Source organism: Talpa occidentalis, unplaced genomic scaffold (genome assembly GCF_014898055.3).
Source record: "Talpa occidentalis isolate TD23 unplaced genomic scaffold, MPIMG_talOcc4v2.1 talOcc4.14, whole genome shotgun sequence".
NCBI classification, from domain to species: domain Eukaryota; kingdom Metazoa; phylum Chordata; class Mammalia; order Eulipotyphla; family Talpidae; genus Talpa; species Talpa occidentalis.
Genome location: NW_023601433.1, coordinates 51,107,106 through 51,127,732, shown reverse-complemented (window position 1 = coordinate 51,127,732; position 20,627 = coordinate 51,107,106). Strand labels below are relative to the sequence as shown.

Sequence of the window (20,627 nt, the reverse complement as noted above, 5' to 3'; positions counted from 1 at the left end):
CAGTTTCATGTCCTACATGCAATATTTTACATGTTTTTTGGTTTTATCAATGATCCCATAACTTTTTCCTCTAGTAAAGTTTATAATGAAGAGCAAAACTACCTTATAAAGTACCTTGTTCAGACAAAGATCTTTTAAAAATAATTCTCTATTTTGTTAGTGTAAAAATGATATTATAATCTAGTTGTATTTCAAAATTATAAGAATATTTGATTAATGTTTACTTGTAGTTTTCAATATTGTGACTTTTTTTTTTTTAAAAGATTTTTTTTTTTTAAACTATGAACCAGAGACACTTTTTGGGGGTGGAGGGCGGGAGGGGAGGGATTGGGGTCAGAATGGGGGGATTGCAATTGTATGGGGAATATAAAAATAAAATTTATTAATTTAAAAAAAATAAAGTTTTTTTTTTAATAGAGGCATGTTTTTATTTATTTATTTGTTTGCTTGTTTGTTTGTTTTGTTTATACATGCACTGGGTACAGTCAGAAGCGCGGGAGGGTGAGAGAATTCACCAGAGCCAGAGCGGGGAGCAGAGCAGGCAGAAGGACCGAAGTACACTGCTGAGGGGAGCAGCGGGCGGCAGGAGAGGTCTGCGCGCCATGTGGGACCATCCTCCGGTGGCCGGGGAGCAGCCGGGGATTGAACCGGCGCCGCAGAGTCTGTGGGCAGCTTTGCAACCCAGCGCTCTACCGCTGAGCCACCAGGGAGGCCTGTGACTATTTTTTTTTTTTAAAAAAACCTCATGGTTTCCATTTTATTTAAAAATCAAATCTCCATTACAGATTTGTTAATATGTATCTTGAGGTAAAGGCACTTTTTTGGGGTGAAAACGTTAATAATTTCCCACACTCACAAAAAGATTGACTAGAAAGCAAGAACAGTTTCACAGGAGATACATAATGACTTTGTGTTCAAAATGTTTCATTTCACATTTCGTTCCTTCTCATTCTGAACATTAAATTAGGTTTCTCCCTATTTTGGGAATTAAATACCAAAACCGTATGGCCTACATATCCCCCCAAAAATGAAAAAAAAAAATGGCTCCAGAAGCAAATTTCTGTTTCTAATTTCAAATGTAGCTTTCCCCTGATTTTTTCTTTAGCCACCTGAATAAAATTCATAGTGTAAAATACTCCAAAAACAACTCATCCAGAACTAAGTGAGCACTGATTAAGTATCCAATCAAAACTCCAGGTAGCCTCCTAATGACAATTTAATCTTGGTTTAGATTTAGCAGACCAGTTCAATTTCTTCTTTTTCAATGTCTAATGAATATAACCTATATGAAAAATATGTAGTATCTAGGGTTTAACATCAAGTTAAAAAGTTAGTTTTAAATGCTTTCTACAGACTTTTTTTCTGTATATCTATTTTTAAAATATTAAGTTCCCTGTAAAACATGTGTCTTCATTCTAAGTAAGTTGGCAGAAATAGGGAACAGATTCTGTTCATTTACAGACACCACTACGTGGCTCTCCTCCTCCAATTTCAGGAGAACCTAACAATCAAGAACAGGTCAGGGAATAGGTCTCTGTAAACTTGGAAGAGCTTTTAGGATTTGATGTAGAGCCAACTATTTTTAAATTATTAATAAAAATCTCCCACAGATACTGCTTCATTTCCCTATCTATAGTTATCTATGTTTCTGTATCTTATTAGTGGGCTAAGTTGATTCACCATTAACATACATTTTAAAGTGCCTGATCCTTAAACAGAGAAGAATGCTATCTGAAACATTCTGGGGAATGAACATTTTTTAGTTTTTAAAAACACATTGGAATAATCTATCCCCTATCCATTACTGTGACTAAGTACTTTTTCTTTTGTAATTTAAATTGATCCTTTCATATAAAAGCACAATAAATATGTCCTAAATGGGATATAAAATTTTTATATCAATTATAAAAGCCTAAGATAAAAATCTTTGGAGGGATGGGATTTCACTCCATTTTAGAGACACAAACATAGAAAAAGAAAAAGAGTTAATGTGGTGCAGAACTTTCTATGCGCTCATAGTAAAAGCACACAATACAGTTCAGAGCCCTGAATTCTGCTCCTGAATGGCAAATACTAGTCCAAATATAAAAATTTCATTTATCTGAATTTAAAAGGAGCATTAATAACATGAGTCAACAACTTCTCTAAGTTATTAAAACAAAATTCACTTATGTAAGGAAAATGAACATATTAAAAGATGATGGAGGAAATAGAGGCCCACTTTTACTACACATCTCAAAATTGTTATGCAGGAACCTGTCAACTATTTTGCTTTGCTGTACAGTTATTTTCCCCAAAGTAAACTGTCTTAGATTAGATTCAGAGCAAATGCAGCACCAGATAGCACAGCAGTTAAACTGTGCACTCAGTATTGTATGCACTACATGGCATCTTACAGCTAGGATGCAGCGCTTGCTTGCACTCTGCTATATACTGAAGGAAAAAGGTGGGAGTGGGAAATAGCTTATTTATATCTTCCCTTAAGAATTTTTTCAAATCATAATGATGGCATGATGGGGAGAACAAAACCAGACTGTCATGAGGCCAATTTTTATACCAAACATGCATCTAATAGAGTAGCATAGGCATTCATAATATGAATGTTCTAAAGCTGCACTGATAAACATGTGCCAAACAGAATTCATTTCATCAGTCTCACAAGCCACAGTTAAAGAGCTCACTAATATGTGGTCAGTAGCTCCTACTGGACAGCACAGGGACGGAACATTTCCATCACCACTGAGAAGGCCACCCGACAGCTCTGAAAGGCCAAAATGTCTAAGCAAGGGGGTGGTCCTAGGGTTGTTTTTTTTTTTTAATCACATATTACCTTGTCTGTGTATGAAAAAATTCAAATATATGCTCACCAGCAGGTCTGGAGGTCAGTAAATGTGCAATGCCTATACAAACACACACACGTGCACACACACACACCCCCAACCCATAAGTACATACTAATACACAAAAAACACATGCCCACACTGACAGACATGTACGCATGCCTGCCTGCATACACACAACAAACACAAGCACATGCACACACCCATGCATGCAATATGTATATCCAACATGCACACAGACTTGCACACACTACACAGGTCTGCCTTCTATAGTCACAGCATCAAAAGATAAAATGATTCATCCTAACTCTATATATGAAATGAAGCAAAATTAAAATGAGACAACCATTGCACCTATCATATTGTTAAAAATAAAGCTGAAAAATACTTTCATGCTGGTATATATGGGTATAATTTCTAAAAGACAATTTGGTGATTTTTGTCAAAAACTGAAATATGCCCCTTCTTTCCATTTAAAATTTGAATTCCGCTCTTATTAATGCATTTATACTATGAAGATGATTAGACAGAATTACAAAGATATATGTAAATTAATTTTCTTTCATTTAAAAAAGTGTCTATATTGTGTTCGAAAGATATATCCTTCAGTTAAGTAAAATCTTAAAAGCAATTTTTACCTTAAAATTATGGTTTTCACAGTTCCATGCAGAAATAAACTAATAGCAGACTGCTCTTCAGAGTAGAAAGAGTGGCATGATTCTGGATGCAGTCATATGAAATGACCCCCAATCAGTAAGGTGGAAGGATGGTGGAAAGGATATGTGAGAATAAAATGATGTCTAAGACACTGTTGAGAAGAAACAAACTGGCTACATCCAGTAAATAAATTACATTAGACATAGATACAAATGGATGAACGCAAACACACACACACGTGTGCGCACATGGGTGCACACAAATACACACACACACACAGAGGTCTGTGAGAATATCTACCTACTATATGTCAGTATTTCCCTCTCTGAGTTGAATTTTTTATAGCAAACTTAAAATAATTTAAAAATCCCTTTTATTTTTTTTAGATTCTCGGTAACAAGACTGTAATATTTAAAGGACATTATTTAAAGGACATTTCAAAGCAAAATGCTAATTTGATATCCATAAATTAATTTTGGGTAACAATCTAATGTATTTATATATTAATGGCTTAGTTATTTTCTTAGAAAGGCAAGACATTCCCAAAACATACCCCTGGGATTGTGAAATTTTTTGGATTTACTGTGATAATTGATAAAATTATTTTAGATTGAGAAAAATTCCTATTTTAAAATATTTTAGAGCTAGGTATGAGATAAAGTTGCTTGACTTGAAACAAACACAATAACAAAGCTGACAGCGAGGTGAGAATGAATCTATTCTCTGACTTTTTCAATGTAATGTAATATAAAAAAATCATCTTCAGATTACTATATTATGGAATATTAGAAATGTTTTATCTTTAAATTTAGTTACAATGGGGTTAACACCCTTACATTATTTTCACCTTCACTGAAATTTAGCTATGTCACTGCATCTTCAAAATTCCTCACTAGTAAACATAACTACATTTACTATATTCATCCCAAACATTAATTAAAAAGAAAAACTGATCATTATTCTGATTTGAAACTATAATTCCTTATTTAAGTATTAGTCAACTGAATCTCAATTCTCATAGTCCAATAATATTTAAATCTGGTCAGTCACACACATGTTACATAAAAATGGTTTATCTGACATTTTGTTTAAAAAGCAAATTAACCAAAAGCAGTACCTTAAAGTATTTTGAATTCCTTTTGAAATTCAATTGTTATTTACCCCTTTTCTCAGGAAAGGAATTTTTGTACTTAACTTTTTCTTGCACTGAACAAAACAACAGATCTAACATAGAAATGACTATTTCTTTGGAATTTTTAAAGCTTGCGATTAAACATCTCCAAGCCAGCCATGGCCTTTCTGAGTCTAACCAAAAAGCAGCTCACACAACCCATGAACAAAATGTGTACATTGGGGGCCTCCCCTGGTGGCGCAGCAGTTGAGCGCTGGGTTGCGAGGCTGCCCGCAGCCTCTGCAGCGCCAGTTCAATCCCCAGCAACTGGTGAGGGTCCCACAAAAAAAAAAAAAAAAAAAAAAAAAGTGTACATTGTGATTTTCTTATTGCCTCATAGCATCATTTCAATAGGCATAATTAAACTTAACAAAGATAAAACAAAAGCCAAAGGGAAGAAAAAAATAAATAGGATAGGGTAAGTTAAATTCCACTAAGACCATCACATTTCTGTGTGAACCAGTAACTCTCTGGAATTAAAAAAAAAATACCATCTAATTAGTAAAGAGTAGAGCAAACACATACAGAAAATGGAATATGTCAACCTGACAGTGAATTCTGGTAGAAGTATTAAACATTTTCTTCATAATTGTTCAATTTCAAAAAACATCTATAGTAAGATTTAACTCATTCTCAAAGTGTTTCACTCAAATTCTCTACTATGAAAAAAAGAACTATATATTAAATATCAACATGCTATAGCAGTGAGGACGCAGAATTGTGCTTCATAAGTTCCTAAGTCCGTATTATGAAAACTCTGAATTTGATACATGATACTATCCCTTTTATCACTCTATTTTGCACCTTAATGGTTTTGTTCTTAAGATCTCATTAATTCTTTACTTCCTCTTGTAATAAAGTTGTTACCAGAAAACAGGAGATATACATTTATCTTTAAGACACACAATCCAAATCCATGAGAAGAAAATGGGAATATTAATGCAGTTCCCACACCACTGGTATACCAATTTCTTTTAGATATCATAAATTGTAGAACTCAAAGACGAAGTCCTGCAACTTCAAATGTGACACAAATATCACTGGACTTAGGAATTTATCACTGCTGTCTAGCACTTATGAATTTGATTATAAGTAATTAAGTATTATTTTTCAAATGCTATTCCAATTTTGTCTGCCTACTGAATATGTAGTACAGTAGTGGTTAGAAAGACCAAGTATACTCTATGAATACAAAGTCATACTACTAAGGGAAGACTACAATATACACTATATTTTGCTCATCATGCTGGGTAAATTTTTGACCTGATATCAAAGGTCATTTTTGACTGATATGAAAGAGGGGGAAAATTATGAAGACAAAACACTTTTTTTGAAAAATAAATGAATATTTAAGTCACTTAAGTATTACCAAACATTCACAAACTGAACTCATGAGTAATCTGGGCAATTTACATGGTTCCAAGTAACAATCTTAATAACTGTAAATATAAAACAACAGAGCTCATAATCAAATAATTCCTGAAAATCAGCATCAATGCCATATGTAATGCAGTATTTAGGCATCACACATCATCCGAATACACACACATACCACATTCTGCAACCAACAAGCACAGCTATACCTTTCAGTGGGGAAAAAAAATGAATGAAAATAATTGAGGAAAGTACCTATGTTACCTACTAGACTATTTTGTTTTAAATAATTAATTTTTTTATTTAAAATTGTTCCATTCCTCCACCCTCCAAATAAAATATAAGCAAGAAATAAACTAACCATGTCATGACAAAAAAATAAAGGCAACATTACGTGGATATAAAATGGGAAGTGGATACAGAATGTTTCCAACAATGTGCCTTTTGCTAGCTGTGTTTCCTGAGCAGCAAGAATCCTGCAATTTAGTAGACAGGACTGACTGACAGACCTTGGTATAGGACAGTGTTTCTTGATTCCCAAAGGCTATCTATTAAAGAAGTCACACAATCCAGAGGCAAGTGTGAAGGGAGAGAGAGTACATTTTTATGTGATTAAAACTTTTCTAAAATCCATTCCCTGAATATGTTAGGTGTTCTGGAATGTCCATTTATGAGTGCTCTATGTTTATTCACCATCATTTCAGTAGGTCACCCCCACCCTCCAGTACTTTATCCATACTTTAACCTGACAAGACCACCTGGGATTTCTTTGTGAAGCTATTATTAGTGAATTCCAACCCTCTGACCAGCACATGAAAGCTCATAGGTACTCACCCTGCAAACTGGGCACTGCCAGTGACTACTGCTGTCTCTAAGCCTGTACTCATCAGACAAACACTTGGAATGATACACACGAAAACACAGGTCACATATCAACACCTCTCCAGGCAAATGGCATTCAAAACAATACCAGTCATGATTTTCTGTTTCCCAGTCCTACAAAAAATACAAAATAATTTCGTATGACATTTTGTCAATATCTGCAATGACTAAGAACAAAATTGAAACTAAAGTCCATCAGAAGTTAGGCATTATAAACAATTTTAGACATTTACTGTGTTAAAACAAGAGGGAAAAATACCTAGAAATTTGCTTTTTTGTATTATTTTCAATTTTTTCCTAAACAGTATTAATATTCAGAAATATCTTAAGGTGATCTAATAGCAAACCAGTCCAAAATGAAATAAGTCCAAAGCCAACCCCAGTTCTAACATTATCTTTCATTTTGAAATATAATCTATGGAATAACTTCTTCAGCAAACTGAATACCAAAACAACATCTTAACTTAGTATTTCAAATAAACAAACCTCCATTTTGTTGTGTTTTGTTTTTTTTTTTTTTTTAAATATAGTAAGTACTTAGCACACTGTGGGAACAGAAAATAATAATAAATGGTGATGCTCACTATTCTTATCTTCTCATTCATGGTATTGGATGCTTTATTGAAAATAACCATTAATCAGAATGTCCATGTTCTGATAGGTTGTCAAATTTTCAGGGTCTGTTGAATTTGGAAAAATAAATTGAAAATGTGAAACTAAAGGTTTAATCACATTCTCCAGTGGATACTACCATTAAAAAAAAAAAAGGAAGCAGGCTTATTTTTTTAATTGCAACTATTTCTAGAAATAAAAACATAACTGCAGGTATACGGGTGCTCTTTAATCTTTTTTTTTTAACATTACTTTTTTTTACAGTCAATGACATTTAAATACAAACAGGAACATGTTTTATAAAGTCTCTTAATTTAGAATTCATTCTTCACAAACATCACTCTTAGCTTTTATCAAAAAATACCTGTGAGAGTGATAGTTTAATTCTCAACCTTCTTTTAGATGTGGTAACTAAATAAACAAGGGGAAAACACACATTTAGTGTAATCATGGCCACTTCCAACTGGGATCCTAAAATTTTGAATTTGAACTCTACCATCATTTTTCTCTTTATAAATCAGTCTACACTTTGACTCCAAGGTTAAGTAGCTATCAGTAACTATCCCCCAAAAAATGGGTTTCTAGAGAGCACCTAAGGCTCACATGTTTTGCTGCCTGTCCAGATAAGAGATCTACTACTCACTCCTTCAAAAGGGAAGGTAGTCACTAATGTTCCAAAATGTGCTTCTTCCAAACCATGTGCAGGGTCAGATAAGAGTACATTAGCAAACTCTGCCAAAATGTCATTGTATGGGCTTGTTTTTTATTAAGAAATTGGTGGTCTGTAGCAGCTAAAGAAAAAAGCAAGACCATTTTTAGTTATTTGCTACAGAAATATATTCTCTGAAAACTTACTTTGGTAGAATGTTTTCATCAGATTGCTTAAAAATCATAAATATTATTACTATTACATAAAGCCTTAATCTGTGCATGGTAGAAAAAAATCTACCCCATAAAATTTGGCATAGTAGCACCACTGAGACACAGAATGTGTGTGGGGCTTGGCTGTATCCAAAAACTGTCCCATTTCATATGGTGCATATGTAAGTTTCATTTTAGCTATTTTAATTTTTGTCAGAAATCACTAATTATGCTTCAGTGGAGATGATATACCTTGTTCTATTTTTAATTAGTAGCATTCTTTCCAAACCCAAAATTAAATTATTTCAGAAAATTTTCTTCACAATTACTCAGAAACATCTTGGGTGACTTATGTTTGATTCATTGTTAACAAATGAAACTGCCATTTTTTAATCACTTGAATTTTTTTTTAACAGAAATTCATCTTCCTGGGACTTTCAAAATGGTAGTTAACTATCATAATTAGGTGAACCAAGAAAAAGAAGCAAAAGAGATTCTCCATAATACCGCCTACCTTTTTCCATCTCTATCCTCTCTGTTTACCCTTAAAACAAAGATAAAAATAACTCTTCAATGGGGTGTTTAATTCTAGGCCTATTTTTTGCAACAATTCTAGAAATGAAAGCACAATTCAAGTGAAATAAAAGTAGAGGAACATTTGGATATATGTTTATATAATGGCATACAAGATATTTTCATCATCGGACAGAGAAGAAAATATGGGCTGGGAATATTCATCCTGTTCATTCTTTTAATCAAAGCAATAGCTGTTTAAAATACACAAAACATGTAAAATCAAGTTCAAACGTTATTAGGTTGTGAATCCAGAAAACATTTTTCTGAGGATAAGTGATAAAAGCATGTTTATTATAGGTCAACTTGCCTATAACATTTTAGTAAGCAGAATTCATTCACAGAGTGCTTTTGATAACACTAAATGTATACCAAAAAGCTAAGTCTGCATTTTCACTGGATTTTACTGTATGTCAGCAACTACTCTAGATATAGCCTGATCAACAGCATATGTGAAATGTTACCTCAATACAAGAAATGTTTTAAAAAGCAAACCTACTAACACAAAATTAAACTAGAAGCAAAGTAAAGATAGTATGATTTTAACAAATAATACTAGTAAGAGTGAACTAAGCTAACCTAAAGAAAGACACAAATATAATACAAAAAAGAAGGCAGAATTAAAGTAAAATAACAGTGCAAAATTAGTTCACCTTGTTTGGGGTTGCTGTCCTGGAGAAAGGCTGCATACTGTAGGCCTTTCAAAATAAAAACAAAATAATCTTGGTCTCTCTACTATAACTTTGCTCAATATCAGCCAATATACAGAGCTAAAGGGATTATGGTACATGGTCAAACTACTTATTCTTTGCTATACAGCATATTATTTTGCAAATAATATCAACTGATAATTTATGAATGTGCTAATCATTAATGAAGACAGTGGCATGCAAACTCAAGAGTCATTACTAGTTTAAGAGGAAACTTGACACTAAGACAAAAGCTACAAATAGACACAGAAAAACTCCATCTCTCGAAATTTATGTTCCATGAAACCTATAATATTAGAAAAACATTTTCCTAACAAATTCAGTGCCATTATAAATTTGCACAAGACTATGAATGCATGTCTTATTGATGTAACATTGGCTTAAAGATTAAAGATGGCTTTTAAAAAATTTGGAGTTTATTAAACTCAGTGTTTCACTAACACTGTGAATTTTATACAGGCTATCTTCAGAACCCAATAGGAAACATTCCACCACCCACCAACAGCCTGCTGACCTGTCTCTGTCATCATTTACAACATTTAGTTAAGACTTCGTTACCAGGCTGGTTCAAATCCTAGCTCTTGCCTCAGGGGCTATATAATCTGGGGCAGAATACTTAACTTCTCTGTTTATCATGCTCTATTTGTAAAATGAACAAAATAATAATGTCTAGTTTATAGGGGTTTGGTAAGGATCAAATGAGTTACTACGCTTAGTTATGTGTTAAGCTGATGTTACTAAGATGATCTATTTGCTACAGCTTACAAAACATGAATTGACTAGACACACACAAAGTTGATACTTGTAATTATACACATGTGCATTTTTCAGGAATTTAAGTTTATTACAACAGCTGACTCCCACAACATTTATGTAAGCTAGAGAGAGCAAGAAACAGTTAATTCAATTTAGAAAAAACATGGAAGCTAGGGGCTCAGTGGGAGAACTGTGTCCCAAATTATAATCTCTTCTCCTATACAATGAAGATTCTAAATTTTAAAGTAATTCCCTATTTCTACTTAATGAGCAGATAAATCTTACACTATCAAATATGTGTTTGATGTGGTATTTTAACATATATAAATGTAAAACTCTCTACAATTCTAGGGTTAGCTTAATTCTGTTAATCATTGAGAGGTAAGAATTTAATGATTAAATATCTCAATAATTATAAAATGTTATTCATTTAAAAATAAAAATATTATGACATTGCTTAGTGAAACAGAACTGAGACAGGAGAAAAAAAAAGAATTCACACTCTCACACACACACACAAAATCAATATAAGCTGGGAAGAGTATAACAGGATAGCATGACCCAAAATATCTTAATGATTAAATGGAAATTTATTACCAAAGTAAGAATATTTTCTAAGTATAAGTACACTACAGTTTGACTGCACATAGAATCATAGTATAGCTGGTTTCTAATTAATTAATAATTGCTAATATTTTATTTAACAGATGATTTACATTTTTGTACCAGAGACAGATAATGGACATTTGGAAGAATATGAAATCCTGCAGTTAATTAATATAAATATAGTAAAATAGAGTTCACACTAAAAAGTCCACAGTATCTACTGGGTTTTGCACTTACAGTATTCAAAATACAGAATTAATTTATCACTAGTTATACAAGAAAAATGCAAAGATGCAAACTTAAAAAATTCTTACTATCCTGTATTTATGAAGTGGGCTGGGAGAGTTAAGTTGTTTGAATACAACACGCCTCTCTTAATTTCTGTTCAAGAACAAAGCAAGGGAGCGCTTCTTGCCATGCTTGTTTAATGCTATGATTTCTGAAGAGTAATACCATAAATCCAATCCTACCCTTTATGTAAAAGATGTGAGCCTAGCTAAGTTTTAAGAATTACATAAAACATAGCTTCTTTAAATTGATCATTTTGAATCAGGAGGAGCTGATAAGAGAGAAGAATATATTTTGTCCCTCTGTAAATTAAAACTAAATTCATTTATCTCCAATACATTATGTTAATCTCAAGAAGCCACAAGATGTGTATTTTCATTAGTTATACTACTTAAAAGATGTTAAAACCTTAAATAAATGAGAATTAGCAAAAAATATGGAATTAATTCTACTTTTCCACTTCAGCCTACTTTAAAAGTAACCTGAGGTCTTCCCTATTAGGAGGACAAAATGGATTATTTGCAAAGAAAGTCCTCAAGCTGAAGTAAGGCATCAAGGCCACAACCTGAGTTCATGTCTACATTTAATCCAGATCATATATAACAAAACAAACTGTAGAAGGATTCTAACTAAAAATAGAAGCTGTGCTTCCTAATCTGATACATTTTTTTGAACTGGCAGGAACTCTAAAAGAAGAAATGAGACCCTGAATACAGAAAAGGGAGGTAAATGAAGAGAGGAGTTAAACTGTAGTTTCTAAAAACATCGTATTTTGAGATTTCGAAGTCATCTTTCTATACTGGTGCCCCAATTATTTAATATCTGATCAAAAGTATCTGTCCAATGATAGAATAGCCTAATGGGTTTGTGCAGGGGATTATGAATAAAGTAGAGGTTATCAAATAAATATTAACTGCTTCAATATCAAAACACATATTTGACTATGCTTTATCTACCAGCCAATGATCTGTAACTCAAGGTACCATCCCTGCAACATTATAGTTAGATACTTTTATAAGACCTTCCTATCTTCAGTGAATATTGTATGAGTAAAGGAGTTTAATTCATAAAAAATAAATTTATGTTTATTATAAAGGGAGTTATTAAATATCAAACAGCCCAGCAAGTGGTAAAATTCTGCCCAAGAAATATGTATCTCAAATATTCAGAATAAAATCCATATTTCACTGTGATGAAATATGGATTGACAGTAGCTATGAATGTGTATTTTTTTAGACCAAGCAGATGATGAAGCAATCTATAAAAACATGTCATATTCCCCTAAAAAAAAAAAGAAAAAAAGAAAAAAGCTTTGATATAACAAAATGTCAACCAGATATTACAAAGTTTCATCCTGTGCCCTGGTCACTGATCTTTTACCAATGTAATTTCAAAAGCTACAGAACAGCTCCAGAAGAATTATATAGATGATATGATGTTAATGATATACAAAATCTTAAGTTTAAGATGGTCATAGAAAATTTTACAAGAGTATTGCTCAGGGTCAGTAAAGTTATTTTAAAAGCTGGTTAATACATATACTTTTTCTTGTTGACTTTATGTAAACATTTTTAGTAACCTACATACTTGGATTCTATTTTCACCATGAAGATGAAGACTGCCTAGTTTTATTACAGTTTCTCCAAATGAATTATCACTTAACCATCACAAATGATGGTTAAGATGAACATCTCAGAATGTCTAAGTGTCCTAACAGTCTAATAGACTGAATCTCAGTAAAATGGAGGCCAGTTGACTCATACAGGCTTCCTCTTAAACAGATTACATGTAATGATATCCTAACATAATATCAGCATTAGGTTTTTATTACACAATTACTGGATTTAATAAAAATAATGTTCAAGATAGGCAAATTTTTCAACTATATCAAGCTTTAAAAAAATAAGCAGAAAAAAGGTAGCAGATATGGAATAAAAACTGACACCAGCAAACTCTTTGTTCCACTATGGTTCAGTGGCTTACCTTCTCTTTCTCAATGTAACTGTGGAAATGAAAACAAAGTCCAATCTCTCTGCTAATTCAAAGTATCTCAGAAGATATAAGTTGTGGGAATTATCAAAAGAAATCAATTTTTCCCTAGCTCTGATGTACAGCTACTATTTTTAGAGGATATAGAAGGAAATGTTGCACTATCAATTTTTCAAATTATAGACCTTCCTGAGTGAAGAACATTTGTAATTTTCAACTAAAGGCTTAAAAATAAATAATGAAAACATCCTAGCCCTTTCCTCCCCAAGGCCACATAAACATACTTGACATGTTCTTCTCTTGACAATGAATCAGAAAGTCAACAAGATAAAGAATAACATACATCTTTCCACTTAAAAACTCGAGTTTTTACAAGATGAAAATGTATACATTGTGCAAAAATGAAAAATGTAAAAAATATAAAATTAAATAAAAAAATTTAAAAAATAAAATAAAACTCGAGTTTTTAGAAGCATCACATTATATACAACGTGAAGAAACTAAAAAGGAGGGTTCCAGGCTCAGATGCCAGCAAGCAGGGCTATGCAAATAAGTGTCCCTCCTAAGACATTTTACTGCCATATGCTAAAGTACTGTTAAATAAACTCCACAAGTATCTGATATCTGAGAAGATAATGGCACTTCCTAAGTACCGATCACAGCTGGCTCCCGTACACAGTGGCCCACCTGTATGGGCCACACAAACCCTACAAATACACAGAGCTGACCAGTTTGAGATGCTTCTGCTATGCTAAGTAAGGCACATGTCAATGATGTGTCTATTCTCAGAGCATAAAATTTCAGCATAAAGAGTCCATGGACAGTTAGGCGGTACACCTGTGTCACAATCATGAAATACATAAACAGTAATTTCATCTTAAATATAGATGTGGTATCTTAAGGGAAAACCTCTTTAAAATATCTGCGTGTGAGGATACAAGTTGCAAAGCAGAGTATGTATAGGCTGCAAGTAGCTCCTGATGAGAATTTTTGCTTAGTAAGAGACCTGTGTGCTTTTGGTGTAATATATAGGTATTTCTTGTGTTAAGTATATTTACTCACTGACCAAAAGCTTCCTTGAGTAAAGCTGCATGCTTTATAAAGGTAACTTTAAAACATCAGTGGAAAATTCAAATGAGAAATGTTAATATACTCAGTGTAGCGGGAATGGAGATCAGTGGTGACAAAATGTCCTTAATGTCACATAACTAAATAAATGCTTGAGGTGGGCTTGAAACCCCCATCCATTATCACATATGAGACCTTACTTCTTTCTACTTACTACATTGTCTCTGAATTGGTTTTTAAATTGAGGTAACACTGGTTTACCTCTTAATATTTACGTATTTTATAAACTAGGCATAGTTTTTTATCCTCAATTGTAACAATATCAGACAGGCATACTAACTATAAAAATGTTCATAAGTAATACCCAACCAGAATTAACAAAATATGTACACTGGTTGTTGATTTATATATAAGATTTCAGCAGGAAAATTTTTTAAAATCATTATGCTAGATTCAGCAAAAATATAAAATTAAAAAATAGAATGCAGAGCCTAATATAAAAGTGAACATATAATCACTCACTGTTTATTGAATTAAACTGAACAAAAAAAACCTTCAACTTGAAAAATAAGAAAGCACAAATCTAAAAAGGAGAAATCACTCTTAAGAAAAAAATGTACACATGATCCACAAATTGAAATTCTTGTAGACCATGTTATACTTACTATGAGCTAATTACTATATAAATGTCAGAAATGAACAGTTTAGCCTCCCTAAGTAAGTTTCCTCCATCTGTAAGTTTCTAAGTGCTTGGAAATCAGAATTTTTTTTATTATCTGGATAATTTTGGTATAAAATTGACTATAACCTATCAATTACTCGCCTTTAAGTGTCTGACATAGATTTATACCACTTGATAACAATGGTATAACTATGCTCCAGGACCCAAAGTTTCTTCATTGAAAACAAAGCTTTACCTTGTTGTGATGAAGTCAAGGGGAAAATTACTCTAACATAAACGTTTTCACTGAAATCTTTAAGAACACTTCTAGTGCATAAATCAAATGTTAGCAGTGAAATTAAGTACTTTTTTCTTGCATGTTTTCTGTTTGTGGAACATGTAAATTTTCTTTCCTTAACATTTGAAGGCACAGATTAAACTGACAAAAAACCGTATTAAGACAGATCAGCTGTCTAAGTTTGTAACTTACTGCTGCTGTGAGTCAGCTCCCCACAGAAAATATGTAAGTTTACTGCTTTTGATACTGAATCAGGTGAGTGTGTTTGCGGGCTCAACTGCTGCCAAGTCAAAGTTTGGGGGAGATATTTTTCCACAAAGAACCACTCTTTAAGATATGATATCATTTTTATATTAGAGTTTAGAGAACTCACAATAAAACACTCTAGAATACTTAACTACTAAGTCCATTCTTTTCAGACATTAAAAAAATTAATGTCTGTATATCTGAAATCCAACATCTTAAATGATGTTCCTCTGCATAAGTAAGGCTTTTCTAATCAAGTTACTAGAAATGTCAAAAGCAAAGAGGATAGAAAGATAGAAGTATTACACAAGAAACCATCTTTTACATTCAAAAAGTACTTCTATATTTGTCCCTGAGTATAAAATTATGTACTGAAAGGAAATAGCAGACTGAAATATAACTTGATAAAGGAGTCAAAACAGAAGTCAAAGTAGGAGTCAAACAGCAGTCTCTATTTAAGTGCCACAAAAACAGCTAGTCACTAGTCAACAAAGACACTGACCAGGAGAGTCTAACATTTGGAACCTTATATCAACAAAATCCCTACTGAAGCATATCTGGGCTCTGATATTACTCAACATCTATGAGACGTTTCCCTAAAACAGCTCATTTGTTTCCATCTCACTAGACAGCAGCAACAGTTCCTGCATGGAAGTATTTTTTACTAATATTTATTGAAGAAAACACTTAGGAAAACCATTATTGGGTACACATTAAAAGGACTCTTATTTCTCAGAGTCCAGGCAAACTAGACAGAAACAACAGACTCTATAAAAGTGAGTTTTCCCTTAAGGAATCAGGGAGAAAAGTACCCATTCTACCAATGTAGGTCCTTACATAAAATGTTAAAATGAAATATTACTAAACTTCTCAAAGAGACTGTCTCTAGGTTGTATTTAAGTAATGTTCAAAAATTTAAAGTCAGCATCGTCAAATTTACCAAATAAAATATACTTACAATCTCATCTCCTGGCAACCAATATCCTTCTTGTTCAATACCAGCTTTTGAACCTTTGCAGCCCACTGTTAGAGTTTCCACAATAAGACCATCTTTCACAGCTAAACTCAGCTGACGTGTGGTCTCTTTGGGATGCATACCGTGGACTCGAGACATGTACCTGGGCACAGGAAAAACAAATTTAAAAATCCTTTAGCATTAAAAAATAAAAATGGAAAAAATAAGAAAATAGAGGTGATTAATTTCTCTTTTATTATGACTTATACATATGAGAGTCCTGTTAGGAGTGAGGGATGAAGGAAAGGAGGCAGGGGAGAAGGAGGGAAAAGAAAGAGTACTAAATACTTAACTCTCTCTATGATCATAGTTTTTTAAACCTTAATTTATTGTATATATGTAGAGGAAGATTTGTCTGAAAAACTCCCAAGCCAGCAAATATAAATCACTAGCATATTTTAGTCAAACATCATATTTACTTCTAGCCTCTGGTGGGCTCTACTATGTAGATGCTACATTCCTAATTTTTTAATCTCCAGCCACAGGACTTTAGAATATAAAATACTTTTAATCAAAACTTACAAAATGACACAAAGGAAAATATAGGAATTACAAGTGGTTGTCAACATATAAAGAAAACAAGAATAATGATGTGATCAATAAGGCAAAAAAAAAAAAAGGTAATTTTCAATGAAATATGCTTTATAGCCTGGATCACTAAAGCATACATACATTCCTTGACTTTGAGTTATATGGCATTATTTTTAATTAAAAATAAATACTATTTCAAACCTACCCAGGACCAGAGAGAGTAATAATAGTCATGTTAACATTTCAGCATACTTGCATTATATCTTTTGTTAGTAAAAGAAATATGTTATAGATGCAATTTAATTTGTGCCATTTTCTACGCCCCAGCAATCAAACTCCAATAAATCACTGGACATAAAGAGTTCTTTGGACATCCAGACACAAAAAAGAAAATTACGAAACTAATCAGCATAGACTCAGACTCTCCAGAGAACTCTAGTCCATATGAGAAGACAGGGGTGCAAAGCCCAATAATCTTTGAGAAAATTAAGCATAACACAAGAATTTTATATCCAATGAATATGTCATCTAAATATCAAAAACATCTAAAAAATTTTGAAAATATAAAAACTTATCATTGAAGAACTTGTAAGAGCAGACAATGAATTTCAACAAAGAAAACTAGTAAGCAACCCCCAGGAAAAGGACTGATAGCATTCTGTGCTTTCAGTTTGTGGAAGACAATTGTTTTCTGCTTGGGAAATAACTTTTAACCTGTGCCTACTTTCTCTGTCACTGCAGTTATATGAAGGTCTAAGAAGAAGGAGGTATGGCAATTATGATTAGCATAATGTTGTTCCTGACAAAATAGTTGTGCTAGAAGAACAAAGTGGCAGAAGAGAAGGGAAAGTGAGCCCAAAATAACTGATTCTGTCACCTTTGTGACTAATAATCAAAAGGTAAAACATCACAAGCCACATGTATAACAGATCTCGATAAATGAAGACCAACACAAATAAAAACAATCAGCTGAACTTTAGAATGTGGAAAAAGGACATAGGTAAAGATGAAAACGAACTAATTTAGAAATAAAATTTATGCCATTCAATAAGTTCAAAAAACATTCATTAAAATTGACCATAAATAAATCAATGACAAAACCGACCTCGATAGATTCCAAAAATAACGTTTTCTAGTTATAGTGAAATTAAACCAGGCATTAATAATAAAACTAAATGCTCAGAAAAATGGTCAAAACCACCATCGAACCAAAAAGGTTTCCAAAACACCTTTGAATCAAACAGAACACTTAAAAATTGCAAAAAATTTAAAAACAGTAAAAGCTAAAACAGTGCTAGTTGATAAACAAGTATCGTAGAGCAAATATTAATACAAGAGCTTCCTCTTAGGGAAAAATAATATGTGTATATATATATTAATGATTTTATATATATTCTTGTGTTTATATATAAAATAGTTAACTAATGAAGACACAGCACAAACACATCAAGAAATGTCCACAGAAACAGCCATATGTAAAAAGGAAATTAAAACTCATAAGCAAGTCTTTTGTGCATTTCTGCACAAAAATATAAGAAAAAGTATGATTTTCTAGGAAAATATAAATGATCAAAACTTGACCAGGGAAAATGAATACTTAAAAATACTCCGGACATATTCACAAGGTATTTTATCAAATTTAATGAACAGGTAACTCCAAAAAAGAAGGAGAGCAAGGAATGGTAACAAAACCACCCAAAAATAGCACAATAAAAGAAAATCAGTGTCCTATAGGAATATGGGAATAAAAATCCTAAATATTTTAATAAAGTCTGATGTTTAATATTAATATAATTAATAGATGCTAATACTCTAGTACATTTGAATACTGAAACACTATGTTTAATTCTAGGATTTCTATTAAGATTTAATATTAAGGAAGTTAGAAACTGATCCCATTTTAATAGATCAAAAATGAGATAACATAACTATTTCTAAACACATTAAAAAGGTATTTAATAAAATTCAACATCCAGTCCCTAACAAAACCAGGAGTAAATAAACATCTCCTTAACCTGACTAGGAATAGCTGAAGATTTGCTTAACATTTTGCCAAAGGTAATAACTAACATAGCTAAACCAAAGAAAGAAGAGAGGTGCAAAAGTTGGTAAGGAGTTTAAAGAACATTATTTGCAGGTCACATATCTAGAAAAGCCAAAATAATCAATTCTATGTTATTTTAAACAATCAAATAGTCAATTAAGTGTTTAGGTACAAATCAAAATACTAAAATTAATAGCATAATAATATACAAATCAAAAAACCAGCTAGGAGATGTAAAATAACACCCAACCCACATATGATAGAATAAGAAAGAAAATGTAATTAGTAACAAAGAAATGACAAGATCTATCTTTTTTTTTTTTTTTAAGATTTATTTATACAAGAACTGAGGTACAGGCCAGAGGTGCAGGAGGGTGAGAGAATTCACCAGAGACAGAGCAGGGAGCAGAACAGACAGACGGACCAAAGACCCTGCTGAGGGGAGCAGCAGGCGATGCAGGAGAGGTGTGCCACACCATGTGGGTATCTCCCTAGCTGGCCGGGAATCGAACCCACGCCGCATAAGCTGCAGACAGCTTGGCAACGCTGTGCTCAACCAGCTGCACCACTTGGGAGACCCAAGATCTATCTTAAAATCCTACTGACACAAAAGAAGATAAATAAATAGAAAGACATTCCTGATATTTGGATGGAAGACAACTAAATTCAAACTATCCTTAAGATAATTAAATACCACCACAAAGTAGATGGTTGATTCTAAAGTTCTGAAGATAAATAAACAAGAACTTCCCAGAAAAATTCTTTAAGAATATTGGATATGAAAAATATTATATGCCAAGGAATGAAAATATGCATGAAGACTAATGGAACAAAACAGAGTCCATAAAAAGACCCAAATACATTTGGGAATTTTTATTAGAATCAATTGGTATTTCAAATTAGTGGATGAAAGACTGATTAATCAACACATGGCATTGAGACAAAGGGCTAAATGACTGTTCTGTATTCAGAACTACTATTCTGTAGATCAGATTTAAATATGAAAAACAAAACACAGAATTATTAAAAGGAAAACAGTAAAGAGAGAAAAACCTCTCTAAGTGGGAGAGCCAGACTCATAAGAAATACTGAAAAATTTGCAGAAAATCAGCAATTTATACATGGTAAAAAAAAAAAAAACACACAACAAAACACAAAAACAATTAGCAAAGTTAAAATACAAATGATCACCTGCAAAATAGATTTGCAACATGTACAACAAAACACTTAACTTCAGTCACATATATCACCAACAAATACAGAATCCCAATTAACAAGAAAACCATAAGTAACACTATATATATGTTAGATTCATAAAGACAAAATGTCTGACACACTGCACTGGTGAAATGTAAATGAGCACGACTCCTATGGAGGCCATAGCTATCAAAAATGCAACCACCCTTGAGCCAATAATCTCACTTCTATTCATCCTACCGATAAAC

The 20,627-nt window shown here is 32.6% G+C and overlaps 1 protein-coding gene across 12 annotated transcripts in view; it reads right to left on the bottom strand.

The window, feature by feature from the left end:
• ZMYND11 (zinc finger MYND-type containing 11) overlaps positions 1-20,627 on the bottom strand; it is a 113,117-nt gene that overhangs the window by 26,855 nt on the left and 65,635 nt on the right. For 8 of the 12 annotated variants that reach the window (XM_037510519.2, XM_037510518.2, XM_037510517.2 and 5 more), the window contains 3 exons: positions 16,551-16,710; positions 9,624-9,668; positions 6,877-7,038 (listed from right to left, as the gene is read on the bottom strand). In XM_037510519.2, the coding sequence (XP_037366416.1) occupies positions 6,877-7,038; positions 9,624-9,668; positions 16,551-16,710 (367 nt within the window). Of the gene's footprint in view, positions 1-6,876; positions 7,039-7,508; positions 7,605-9,623; positions 9,669-16,550; positions 16,711-20,627 lie in introns of those variants that run through there. The other 4 variants (XM_054695048.1, XM_054695049.1, XM_037510529.2 and 1 more) reach the window with 3 other exon arrangements.